Source organism: Gymnodraco acuticeps, unplaced genomic scaffold (assembly GCF_902827175.1).
Source record: "Gymnodraco acuticeps unplaced genomic scaffold, fGymAcu1.1, whole genome shotgun sequence".
NCBI lineage: Eukaryota > Metazoa > Chordata > Actinopteri > Perciformes > Bathydraconidae > Gymnodraco > Gymnodraco acuticeps.
Window position 1 is genome coordinate 28,996 of NW_022992028.1, and position 15,430 is coordinate 44,425.

A 15,430-nucleotide genomic window follows, 5' to 3' on the forward strand; every position below is an offset into this window, starting at 1 on the left:
ATAGGCAGCAACATGTACAACATGTGCAACATCACTACACCAACCAACTATTTACTGTTGATAAGGTGCATACCAATTAAAGCCTAATCCTATAATTACATTTTACTTTGAAAAGCATTACAAAGCAGAGGGTTGCATTCATAACATGGCAGCAAATTTACCCGTCATGGTTAATAGATACATGAAATGAATAGAGGTATTTTTCATTTTAGATATTCCGTTTTTATTAGATGGCAAATACACAGGCATCAACGATCACTCTGATTTCCTGGGCTCTTGCTGTCACTTGAATGGGTTGTTTCCATGGAAACGCACAACATACTGAGTGCGTACACAGTGAAGACACCTTGACATGGCTAACAGGCTCTCTGAGGAGGAGCAGGACCTGCACCACATGAAGAGTGCAGCAGCAGAGTTCTACCGGCTCAACAGAGTCCCCCAGGAGCTAGAGAGGGCCCTGAACCAGCTCTTCATCCACAGGCCCGAAGACGTTCACGGTTACCTGGTAGGCTATATCCCCGCTGAAACAGGAAGCACCACCCGAACAGCTCAACTGATGCTAATGCTAACGTTAGCTACATTCTCATCCAGCAACAGCCGCTTTGCTCATTTAGCTGCTACTTTGTTAACTGCTCAGACTCATGGATGTAGACTAGGGTTGCGTTCCGATTATCCAAAAATCAGCTCCTAAGTTCTAACCCTGTCTCCTATTGCTTGACCTCTGAGTGTAACGTCACGGGGTTAAGGGATAGTGGATAGGAGAATTCAAAAGGATTTAGGAGAAGAGACTGCGGGGTTGCATTCCAATAGTCCATTTAGCTTAGGAACCTTCCTAACGGAGTGAAATGACCCGGAAGTCCCTCAGTGGCAGCCATGATAAGTGCCGTTCCAATTCTCCAAATGAAAGGAAAGAAGGTTTCAAACTTCCTTTATAACCTCCTTTAGCTTAGGAACCACTGGACCTCCCTTACCGAAAGGAGAGGAGAAAATGCTGCCCCACAATGCATTGCAGCCGCAGCATTTGCCATCACAACAGTCGGCCGTTCACGGAAACAACCGATTATGACCGAGAAATGATATCATGAAAGTTACGGTGCTTATTAAGCATTTTAAAACGTATGTGGTAAGTTGCCAAAGTGCTTTTTTCTGAACGTTCATCAGTATTATAATCAAAAAGAGAAATATGAACGTTAGTTTTTACTGAAATGATCAAATAAAGTCAACATTTCACAATGTTTACTGAGCTGTGTTGTTTGTTCAACTTTTAAAAGATGTTTGAATGGTGATATACACAGTGATAGATGTTAAGGACTAACGTTTATAATAAATACATCTGTATTGATTTTAAGATATTTTCATACAATCATACGTATTGGGATCATTTGTATTAATGTGGACCGGAGGGAGAGGGTGACGAGCATAAGTTTCACTTTCCTTTTTTATTTCAATTCCAACTTTGGTCATGAAGAATATGTTTCTCTGTTGTCCACGTTCATAAAGCAACAGCATCAGAGCACGGTGCAGAGTCTCTAGATGAGTTTACAGTAGTCCCTCGTTCTTATTAAACATCCATGTTGTAGTCCGCTGTATAGAAAACTGTAGTTTCCATAGTTACCCCACAGCAGCAGACGCACATTCATGACGTCCGCTGGCGCATCATAAACACGTCGGATAGTGAAAGTGCATTCGGATTCTCTAAAGTACCGCAGTCTCTTCTCCTAAGTCCTTTTGAATTCGCCTATCCACTATCCCTTAACCCCGTGACGTTTCACTCAGAGGTCAAGGAATAGGAGATAGGGTTAGAATTTAGGAGCTGATTTTTGGATTATCGGAATGCAACCCGGTACTTTAGAGAATCCGAATGCACTTTCACTATCCGACGTGTTTATGATGCGCCAGCGGACGTCATGAATGTGCGTCTGCTGCTGTGGGGAACAAGCCAAGCCCCCAGGAAGTGCGCCGGAGTCTGATGAGAATATTCGTTGTGGCCAAACGGCGGTACTACACTTCCTTTAGGTTGCTGGGCCCGGAAAAACGTTTTCCCATTGATTTACATGGAGAAAGAGTGGTCTGTAACTCGTTGGATAATTTTTTTTAAACTAAATAAACTACCCAGTATGAACGTTTGTATAGCCCTTATTAAAAACATTCGTTCCTCAAGTTGTAAAAATGTGCTAATAACGTTATTCTGAGAGTTATTTCCCTCTGCATTATGAACGCGCATCTAACCCACGGGACCGCGCCGCCCGGCACGTTCATGTTACGTGTTCAGCACTACATGAGTTTCTCTTTACCCATGGATGCACAATAACAACGGACCATATCGCCTTACTGCCATCCCACGGAGCTGTAATAATGGATATATTGCACATGTTTGCTGTAATTCATCATTTGTAAAATATTATACTACATGGGCTGTATGATGTAAATCTTGTACTGTAAATGTTGTATTAAATAAAGTTAATATTACCGACGTTAGATTAACGTCCCTGTAGCTTATTATTGCACTAAGAAGCTTATTGCACTGTATATAAATAGGCTATATATATATATATATATATATATATATATATATACAGTGCAATCATTCTTTCATGCTTGAAGCTCTGTTGGATATCACTAGATCCTGTTACAGCGTAATATAAGTACATAACGATTGATGTGTACATTAGCATAATTACTAGCTAGCCGCTAGCTGCTAACTGCCGCCTCGTTCATATCAAATCCATGATAACAACAAGCCATTACCATGCTGTCATGAACGCGCGGTGCTGTTACGTGTACGCAAATTGACGTGCTTGATGTGAACGAGCATTTTGGTTAAAGTTGCGCATGCTCTATGAGTGCACATACGGGTACTTCTCAGGCATGCTGGGTAATCTGTGACGTTTCACTCTCTCAAAAATTGGGCCATTTTATCATCATGCGCTAATGAGCAACTCTCATATGAATGAATGAGGCCCCGCCTCCCACGCTGTATCCAGTTCTTATTATACATCCATGGTGGGGAAACTATAGTTTTCTATACAGCGGACTACAACATGGATGTTTAATAAGAACGAGGGACTACTGTAAACTCATCTAGAGACTCTGCACCGTGCTCTGATGCTGTTGCTTTATGAACGTGGACAACAGAGAAACATATTCTTCATGACCAAAGTTGGAATTGAAATAAAAAAGGAAAGTGAAACTTATGCTCGTCACCCTCTCCCTCCGGTCCACATTAATACAAATGATCCCAATACGTATGATTGTATGAAAATATCTTAAAATCAATACAGATGTATTTATTATAAACGTTAGTTCTTAACATCTATCACTGTGTATATCACCATTCAAACATCTTTTAAAAGTTGAACAAACCCCACACAGCTCAGTAAAGACTGTGAAATGTTGACTTTATTTGATCATTTCAGTAAAAACTAACGTTCATATTTCTCTTTTTGATTATAATACTGATGAACGTTCAGAAAAAAGCACTTTGGCAACTTACCACATACGTTTTAAAATGCTTAATAAGCACCGTAACTTTCATGATATCATTTCTCGGTCATAATCGGTTGTGTCCGTGAACGGCCGACTGTTGTGTGACGGCAAATGCTGCGGCTGCAATGCATTGTGGGGCAGCATTTTCTCCTCTCCTTTCGGTAAGGGAGGTCCAGTGGTTCCTAAGCTAAAGGAGGTTATAAAGGAAGTTTGAAACCTCCTTTCCTTTCATTTGGAGAATTGGAACGGCACTTATCATGGCTGCCAGTGACGTACTTCCGGGTCATTTCACTCCGTTAGGAAGGTCCCTAAGCTAAATGGACTATTGGAACGCAACCTTCGTTACTCGGGGCCGCCCCTCTCGCAGAACACGTGCAGTGCGTAGGGCCTCATTTTGCTGGGGGCTTTATCTTATGCGCAAATGCGGTGTCATTATTTGCGCCAGTCCACTCCCCCCCGGGGGTTGGGAGTTTTGTGTACGGACTCCCGGGCCCTTTCTCATTTCACTATTCCCCTCCTCGACTCCCTCCTCGAATCCTATCCTCGTGTCTTAGTCCTGCCCACAGGATATGCGAACGGAGGAGTCGAGGAGGGGAACCGAGGAGAGAGGGGGGGAAGCAGCAGGCAGTTAGAGAAATGAGAACTCCTCTCCTCTGAGCGGTCATTTTAAAGAGACGTCCATTAATGATGACAGGAGGCACAGCAGCCCTCTGTCTGATGGACAGATGTGTTCATGATGACTTATATATTTACTTTTAATTCATTCACAGTGCGGTGTAATGAGACAATACCAGGCTACAGATGCGGACAAATACACACACGTATATATTATATATATATTTCAGTGTTTCCCCTTCTTGAGCGTTATCGAGTCCATTTTTATTTATCGTACGATAAGTCAATTTATCGATTATCATCATTAACATCCACATAACAAACAATCAAAAGAAAATGTATGCAATTTAATTATTTTAACCTTCTTTATTTGGGGGTGGACCGGGTGGACCTCACATTCTCTAGGGGGGTCCGGGGGCATGCACACAAGATGTTTTTAAATGTTGAAGTGAAAAGCATCAATCTGGTGCACTTTGAGCACCACATGAATGTATGGATACAGCTCTCAACACTCAGATGAAAGGGAGCTGTTTACTTTTCAATAATCCAAACATCTTTAGAATATGATCACAACATATAACAAATCATTTATACTTGTTTATTCTTATCTTATGTTACCTGGTTAGCATTCTTTCTTTTTATTTATGCATATTTTATTAATCAATCCCCTTTTAAACTGTTTTTAGTTGTTTTTACTGTCCTATGGTACACATTGGAATGATTTCTTACTTTATTTTTTACAACTATATTAAATAGATAAAGGTGTGCTCTCTAGCTCTCGCTCTCTCTGTCTCGCTCGCTCACAGAGGCTGTGTGCTCCTCCGTGGCGATGACACGAGCGTCATGTATTATTATTTTAATGTATAATATAATTAAAAAATGTTGGTGCCTGGCTGGCGCCCCGTAGCAGCGGCGAGCATACATTAAGCAGCGGCGCTGCTGAATGTATAAAGTGGAAACATTGTATTTATATAAATATATACAACTTCAGAATCAAAGTATGAGAGCACTCTCATAATAACGTAACACTATCATAGACTGGATATACCCCCCCCCCCCCCCCCCCCCCATCTCTCTGGTCGCTACAATGAGGAAAATAAATTACGGGCCAAATGTTTTATTTACAAGTATTAAAAGTAAGCATAGGACACCAAACCAACTGAGACCTGTCTGTCCGCTGCATCTACGCACACACATAGGCCTGTCGCGATAATCGATAAATTGACTTATCGTACGATAAATAAAAATGGACTCGATAACTTTTCTGAGCTCGATAAATTGCCGTTTACATAAGGATGTGACCAGCGTTTTAGCCAGGCTGTGAGGGGCGGGGCTGACACACAGCCAGGACAGGAGTCAGAGGGTGTTTCTCAATCGCGAGGATGCTTGGTAGTCGCGTACTTCCAAGTCACTTCCTTCAGAAACTAAGCAAGTATGCTTCCAAGCCACGGCTTCGGAAAACGAAGAAGAATGGAACAGGCTAACAAGTGTGCCTCTCTAACGGTTTCAACATAAACTGTACCGAAAATAAATACCTCACGATGTCTATCTAATTATGAACTTGCTTTACTTTCACAGAACACATTTTGGTGATAACAAACAAATGTAACAAAGTAACATATTTACCAACACATGTTCTACGCCACTACATACTTACATTTCAATGTGTGCTGCGTCGGTTCAGCAATTCTCCACAAGGGTTTTTTAAATTGGTCCGTGCGCAAAGCATTGTGGGGATTTTAAGGACGCGAAGTCTACCCATGTGCAGCCTCGAAATTTCCCCCAAACCAAGGACGCGGCCTCGGTGGAATTCCAAGTATGCTGGAGATTGGAACAGTCCTTCGGCGGCACTCGATGACGTAGCATCCTTGAAATATTGGCTTGGAAGCCAGAATCCTCGATATTGAGAAACGGCCCCACACTCCGCATGCACGTGCAGCAGTGTAGCATCCAAATTAATAATATAGCGACAAACGGGAGACAACGTGTGACTTACTGGAGGGGAATTTAAATGGAATTGGTTACAAAAAAACTACACATCTCCGATGTGGCAGTATTTTGGATTCAAGCCAAATGAAAGAGGCCAACCTACGGATTTGAATGAGCCGGTATGTCGCAGTTGTTTAAAAAAATCAGCGACAAAAGCAGGCAAAACCACAAATCTTAAACTACACCTAAAACACAACCACCCCATTCCGTTTTCCCAGCTGGGAGCAAACACAGCAGCTCGAGAGCCCCCACCTTCCCGACAGTTTACAATCAAAGATGCATTTGACAATGCAAACATGTTGGTGTTCCTTGCTCGAAAACTTTGAAATACAGATTTGGATATGGCCTGTTGAGGCATCTGGGTCTTTGTATGGACAGTAGACTGTACACTTGAGTGTTGTTTTAAGGAGGTTTTTTTTTGCTTGTGAGACAATGTGTGTATATATATATATATATAAATAGATAGATAGATAGAGAGAGCTCTGTTTTCCAGCCTGAGTCTATTTAATTGATTGTTTTGGTTGTGTGTGATTTAATTAATTTATTATAATTTAATTCATTTGTTTTATTTATTACATATCATTTATATATTTGAATATTATTTCACATTCATTTGCAATGTTGAATGTTCAATAAAAAGTTCAGTTTGAAAGGATGTACTTGAATTATTATCATTATGTCAGTGGTCTAAAGTGGTCTTACAACGGTGCCGACAATATTATCGTTTATCGCAATCATTTCCGGGAAAATGTATCGTCCAACAAACTTAATTATCGTGACGGGCCTACATACACACACTGTACCACACGCACCTACACACTGTACCACACGCACCTACACACTGTACCACACGCATCCTACACACTGTACCACACGCACCTACACACTGTACCACACGCACCTACACACTGTACCACACGCACCTACACACTGCTACCACACGCACCTACAACTGTACCACACGCACCTACACACTGTACCACACGCACCTACACACTGTACCACACGCACCTACACACTGTACCACACGCACCTACACACTGTACCACACGCACCTACACACTGTACCACACGCACCTACACACTGTACCACACGCACCTACACACTGTACCACACACACACACCTACACACTGTACCACACGCACCTACACACTGTACCACACACACCTACACACTGTACCACACACACACACCTACACACTGTACCACACGCACCTACACACTGTACCACACACACACACCTACACACTGTACCACACACACCTACACACTGTACCACACACACACACCTACACACTGTACCACACGCACCTACACACTGTACCACACGCACCTACACACTGTACCACACACACCTACACACTGTACCACACGCACCTACACACTGTACCACACGCACCTACACACTGTACCACACGCACCTACACACTGTACCACACACACACACACACCTACACACTGTACCACACGCACCTACACACTGTACCACACACACCTACACACTGTACCACACACACACACCTACACACTGTACCACACGCACCTACACACTGTACCACACACACACACCTACACACTGTACCACACACACCTACACACTGTACCACACACACCTACACACTGTACCACACGCACCTACACACTGTACCACACACACACCTACACACTGTACCACACGCACCTACACACTGTACCACACGCACCTACACACTGTACCCACACACACACCTACACACTGTACCACACACACACCTACACACTGCACCACACGCACCTACACACTGTACCACACACACACCTACACACTGTACCACACGCACACACCTACACACTGTACCACACGCACCTACACACTGTACCACACACACACACACACACTGTACCACACACACCTACACACTGTACCACACGCACCTACACACTGTACCACACGCACCTACACACTGTACCACACACACACCTACACACTGTACCACACGCACACACCTACACACTGTACCACACGCACCTACACACTGTACCACACACACACACACACACTGTACCACACACACCTACACACTGTACCACACACACCTACACACTGTACCACACACACACACCTACACACTGTACCACACGCACCTACACACTGTACCACACGCACCTACACACTGTACCACACGCACCTACACACTGTACCACACGCACCTACACACTGTACCACACACACCTACACACTGTACCACACACACACACCTACACACTGTACCCACACACACACACCTACACACTGTACCACACACACACACCTACACACTGTACCACACGCACCTACACACTGTACCACACGCACCTACACACTGTACCACACACACACACACACACCTACACACTGTACCACACGCACCTACACACTGTACCACACGCACTTACACACTGTACCACACACACACACACACACCCTACACACTGTACCACACACACCTACACACTGTACCACACACACACACACACACCTACACACTGTACCACACACACCTACACACTGTACCACACACACACACCTACACACTGTACCACACGCACCTACACACTGTACCACACACACACACCTACACACTGTACCACACACACCTACACACTGTACCACACACACACACCTACACACTGTACCACACGCACCTACACACTGTACCACACGCACCTACACACTGTACCACACACACACCTACACACTGTACCACACGCACCTACACACTGTACCACACGCACCTACACACTGTACCACACACACACACACTGTACCACACACACCTACACACTGTACCACACACACCTACACACTGTACCACACACACGCACCTACACACTGTACCACACGCACCCTACACACTGTACCACACACACACACCTACACACTGTACCACACACACCTACACACTGTACCACACGCACCTACACACTGCTACCACACGCACCTACACACTGTACCACATACACCTACACACTGTACCACACGCACCTACACACTGTACCACACGCACCTACACACTGTACCACACGCACCTACACACTGTACCACACACACACACACACACACACACACACACACACACACACACATACACACTGTACCACACGCACCTACACACTGTACCACACGCACCTACACACTGTACCACACGCACCTACACACTGTACCACACGCACCTACACACTGTACCACACACACCTACACACTGTACCACACACACACACACACACACACACCTACAGCTCCCAAAGCATATAATATATCAGGCTACAGCCGTTGTGTATTTTATTATGTGAAGCACTAAATGGTTTTAGACAAATATCGACTCTTTGTTTGTAGATATCGACTAAACTAAAGCAAATACAGAGAGTAATGTAGGCCTGTTATACTGAGTGATATATATTATACACACTGCTCTGCTTTCTGCACGGACCTCACAGATGTTCTCATTGTAAACATCGCGTTGCGATGAAAGCAGTTACTACAATAATATCCAGGGGATGCATGCAGAGCTGTCATTGGCTGAGATAAGTCCGGCCGTGCGTCACGACTCTTTTAACGGCACTGTTGCCGGAAATACATCTGCGGAGGAACCATCAGTGTATCCTCGGTTATAGCTCCTCCAGAGAGCCTCCTCGATGCTCGATCCTCGGTCCTCAAAGTGCATTTAGAGAAATGAGATGTCCTTCAACATGGCACGCTGAAATCCATTTCCGTGTCACTACCGGAGGACCGAGGAGTCGAGGAGTCGAGGAGGGGGAATTAGTGAAATGGCCCCGGTCTCATGACAACATTTCGCTAAGTGCCCCAATTTGGCCAGTGGCTACCCTGAGGTAACTGTACTGCACTAAGCACAACTTTGGCTCAACTAACAGCACAATATTAACTGCAAAACCACTACAAACGGTATTAACAGAGACTCCTATTTCCGATGTGGCCACAGGGGGTCCAAGCTCAGTCCAGTGTTGCAGGGGCACTGGCCAAAAATGTCAGGCATTAATACATTTGACATTAAAACTCATTCCTGATAGCAGTCTCTTTGTGTTCCTTGGACAATGATTCCTAATGTGAACTTCATGCTGCTTCATTACCTTTGTACCTTGTTGTATGGGTAGGGTAGCAAGATGCTGGATCTAAAACCAATCAAAGGACATGCCAAGGTGGGGAGGGCAAGACGGAGGTGTTAGGGGTAAACATGATAAAATAAATATTGAATCAGCTGGTGTAGTGCTACAGTAGGTTACATTAAAAACCTACACACATATCATCCTTCAGAGCAAATTGGTCAGAAGAAACTGTTCTTCACTCCCCAAAGTTTATGTCATGAGATTTTCAGGTCTTAATTGAGTCAAAAAGCTGTATGACTTTATGAAAAATACCTTTTAACATCACACATGAAGTGTTGGCATTTCCTGTTGATTTGTTCACATTATTAGCTTGATAACAACATTGAAAAATAAATTACTTTTATAATGAATTTGACCTCCTATCAAAGATTCCTTTATTTGTGACTTTGTCAAACTATGTTTTAATTTGTTCTCTTCAAAATGCAACCCATGCAGGAAAATGGTTTTGAGTTTGGTTTTCTACAAACAGTATATTTTGTTGTTATTGTTTAATGTTCATGTTATTTTAAATATTAATACTTTGAATTGAGTCATTTTCTAATTTCTTATACCATTAACTGTCACTTTAGGCAGACTACTTTCAAAAGCTGTGTGCAGCCCCGAGGATCAGCCGGCTGAGGGGAAAGGAGGTTTATGATGCAAGAGGACAACTCTCCATTGAGGCAGAGGTCTTCTGCATTGTCTGCAACAAAGAAAAGGTAAAACTTATGAGTACTTTTGGCCTTTAATTATATAATCAGAACCAGCTATATATTATTTCCTCACATCAGATGTTAAAATATAACTTCCTGCTTGGACTGATATTGCAGATTTACATATTCAGTTCAGTGAATGCATCGAGCGTAAAGATTGAACAAATAAAGGTTTAACAAAGGAGATGGGATTCATTAGTGGTGTGCTAATGGTTTGAAGTGACAGTGAGGGGCCTCTCAAACATGCAGAAGGCTCCGATGTGAAGAGGCAGCTGGAGGCAAGAAGCGAGCAAAGACGATACCAATCAGAAAACCGACCCTGACCTTTGACCCTTGCCATTTCAGTTTTTACTGTATCACAAAAGCCAGAAAGATGAGATGTGACACGATGAACCGAGGTCAAGCTGAGGACACACAACCAGGGCTGAGCCAATAGGGATGCATCAATGCTTTTACTCAACAGTATTACTGAGTGCTATCACACCATTGTCAGAAGGAGGGGGCCAGTTCCTCCGTGCAATGATATATTATGATAATTATAATAACTAAGTCAAGTCTTTTCCTTGTAACTTTACTTACATAGCCTAAAGCTACAAATCACAATGTTGCCTTAAGGGGGTTTACCATTTGCAAAGCATAGGACACCATCTGTCCAAAGACACTGTTCGTAAATCCTATGTGTTGGATAATCTATTCAAATACCAAACAAAGATTAAGATTTATAACAACACAAAAACACAAAACAATTTAAGAGAAAGCTATTCTCAAATAATGTTGTCAAAGGTGAGGTTTATGTAAGAAATGTGCCTGCATTCAGCGGTAGATTATACAGGTGTTTACCTGCAAAGCCCACCGCCCCCCACACTGCTATTACCACTGCTAACAAAGACTACCAGAGGATTTCAGGCTGAATTCGGGCTCATATTTTGTTAACAGGAAATCCTATGTATCCCTAAAAGTGATCATCAAAACCTTAACACCTAGTGTAAGCCATACAGGAAACTAATGTAGGGCTTTTATTTCATTGGCGTAATAAGTATGTTTTCTATTGAGTCTTGTGAGTAGGAAATAAATTGCTGAGCCACTAGAAACTTGGAAGTTTTGTATTGATAGCTGCAGAAATGTGAGGTATATTATGTAAATCACATGAAGATCAAATTAGGCTTTTGTCAATGATTATAATTTTCAATTAAGCTTTATTTTGGAAGACCTGAGTGTCAGGAAATGAAAATATGAATACAAAAATTAGTTCACTCATTTCGGAGGCCAATCCAGCGCAACCCAAACACATCCACAATCTTTTCTGTCCATTTAAGCTGACTTAATAAATGTTTGTTTTTATTAAGACACACAGCTGTGCTCCAGGGTCATGATGGGGGGGGGCTATTGTCAGTCTGCACCATTAGCACTAATGTGTAATGACAGCAAAAAGCAGTGCAAGTGGTCAGTGAAAACAAGGGTGTGCTGGGAAGAGGATGTTGCGGAAGACGAGAGATGAGAAGGCGATACAAGATATTAACCCATATTCACCCCCCCCCCCCCCCCCCCCCTATCCATGTCATCAATATCAAGTGTGACATGTTTGTGAAAAGTAGCTTGTTGTCTTGTTTTTAAAGACCTTTGTCCTTGTTGGTGTTCAGAGCATGTCCTCAGCTGCTGTCTCCAGCCTCTCTGGGCCCAAGGAGGCTCTCCTGGACCAGCAGAGGGCTGCTGACGTGAGGACTGCTGCTCAGTGGATCAATGAGCCTCTGAGCACCATGCTGAAGGGCACGAACCCCTGCGAGCAGTCCGAGGTGGACCACATGCTCAGGTAGTGTTCAGGTGGTTTTTCTATTTTACCGTGGTGGATTTGCTCTTTTGTAGCGATATCGCCATCTGTTTCCACGTATTCCACTGATCTAATAAAGATGTGTGCAGTTATTTGTATGTACATTTTACATTTGTCCACATTTTGTTTTGTTGTCGTTTTGAAAAACCTGCTTTCAAAAGTAGCTATCCTTGAATCATTCATTTTCATTTTTCTTTTTGTCAAATGCTGCTGACAAATATTGGTACTAAGAAACATTCTGGGAGAAACCAAATACTTTGCCATTTGAAATGTTCCAATTTCACGCTCATTGGATGTGTCCCTGGTTTCTCAGAGGGAGCGTTGCAGTTCTGGTTGGATGAAACATTCCTGAGCCCGGTGGTCACGTCACTAAGGAGCTTATTTAATAAGCTTAACCAGTGGTTTATAACTTTACAGAAGAAATGTTGGAATTCCAAAATGTATTAACTTAAATAACTGACAAAGGGGGACCCTTCGGGGTTGCGCTCGGAACTTGTTTGCCTATTATCACAGCCCATCATATCATATTGATGCACTGAGCTTTTTCTATTGGTTGCTTTTGCATTATGTCTCCTCCTGACCCATAGAAAAGCTTAAGGAGTACTATAAATCATTATGGGGTGGGGGTTAATGTGAACAATGCTTAATTGAAATTGCTCTGCCTATCTTGATTCAAATTTGAAACATTAAGCAGTGGAAATTGTTCAGACATAACAACCAGAGTTTCCAGCTGATCTCCCGTCAGATTAGACTTCACTCGCGTTTATGTCCATATCGATCAGATCTTGCTAGTTCTAGCTAATGATAGGACTACCTGCTTATTAAAAGACACCTAAACAATAAGTGTCGCTATGCACAACCCTGTCTCCTAAAAATGACGTTCCCACATAACTAAACTGCATTTTCAATTACGTTTAGCTAGAAACATATTTACTCCCACGTTACGTTCGTTATGAACGTATCTCAAATACGTTTATTTTCTACATATCTTCTAGAAACATATTTTCTCCCACGTTACGTTTCTTATGAACGTATCTTAAATACGTTTATTTTCTACATATCTTTGCCATTTATTGTCTTGCTTATAATAATGATAATAGTCATTTATAAATATAATTTTTTGGGCGGTGGTGGCGAAGTCGATAGGGACTTGGCTTGGCAACTGGAAGGTCACCAGTTCAAGTCCCGGCAAGACCAAGTGCTACCGAGGTGTACCGAGGTGTCCCTGAGCAAGGCACCGTTCCCCACACTGCTCCCCGGGCGCCGTTCAAAATGGCAGCACACTGCTCCTAACACTAGGATGGGTCAAATGCAGAGAAACAATTTCCCCACGGGGATTAATAAAGTATATCAATATCAATTTTAGAGCACACATTTGAAATCGAGAATCGGGCTCGATATATGGTTAAATTAAAATCAGTAGGCGAGGCTGTAATTTCGCCAGCTGTTACTCTCATGAGCGAGGCAGAAAATAATAGTTTTAACATGCCAAAAAGCTGCTGTGTCGTTTATTGACCTCAAAGATTAAAACAAATCCAGAGTTACGTGTTTCTGTACTTCCTCTAAGAAGAAACGACAATAAAAGAAGAGGCTTGTTTGAGACGCGTTGCGGCTCGCCTCGAAAGTAGACGAGAATAGCCGATCGCAGCCGGGGGAGGTCTCAAAAAGCTCGTCTGAAGTCGGACGGCTCGGAGTCGGCTTCGTCTTCTTCTTCTTCTTCTTCTTCTCTCGGTTTTTTGGCGGATTGCAAACAACTTGAAGGTGCATACCGCCACCTCCGGAGTCGGTTTGACTCGGTTTGCATTTATAAAGAATGCACACATGTGTTTAATCGTTAATGTCAGATATGTACTAAGTAAATACATTTGTTCCTGCTCAAGATTAGATTCAACTGTATTGTTATTGCACATATTACAGGTACTGAGACAACGAAATGCAGTTTAGCTTCTAACCAGGTGCAACAAGCAGTAAAGTGAAAAGTAATGTACACAATCTACAGAATAAAATATAGAATGAATTGAATGATGAATAAACAGTGAGGGGTATGAATACACTAGATATCAGCCTGTGAGCAGTATGAACAGTGGGTATGAATATGCTAAGATATATAAAGTATGAAAACGGTAAGCAGTGCAAGTATAGTATAAAATATATAGGCTAGATATTAATTTCATGATGATAAACATTGTGGAACAATGATGAAAAATGGGAATGGATGTGGCGACGTAAAACTGACACTAAACAACAACAAACTTTTGCCGAGCCAATTGGAGAGCTTCATCAGCAGCACGGGGTAAAAACCACCAATGAGCGCTCAGCTCGAGATACCAGCGAGTCGTTTCCCATCAAGCATTTCGCTTCCGCAGCCCGTGGAAAGGAACTGCGCCGCCTCGCCGCGCCTCGCTCTCAAGGCTGCGGGCGTCTTTGTCCCGCGAGATTTCAACGTCTCATGTAGGCGAGCCTCCAGAGCAAGTCGGACAAAATGTCTAACCATCATGCAACGCACTAGCAAGACGTTGATCGAAATTGCGCAGGTCTGCGTCGGTCTCGTTTATCTCAAACAAGCCTCTTCTGTTACTGTCCTTTCTTCTTAGAGGAAGTACAGAAACACGTAACTCTGGATTTGTGTTAATGTTTGAGGTGCAATAAACGACACAGCAGCTTTTTGGTATGTT

At 42.9% G+C, this 15,430-nt stretch overlaps 1 protein-coding gene across 1 annotated transcript; it reads left to right on the forward strand.

Moving 5' to 3' along the window:
- Positions 1-307: 307 nt before the first annotated feature.
- LOC117536620 (enolase 4-like) lies at positions 308-12,737 on the forward strand (the record flags this gene model as incomplete). The annotated part of the gene is made up of 3 exons (XM_034201554.1): positions 308-505; positions 10,805-10,933; positions 12,568-12,737. Coding segments are annotated over exons 1-3 (452 nt in total), but the record flags the coding sequence as incomplete, so codon positions are not given.
- Positions 12,738-15,430: the final 2,693 nt, after the last annotated feature.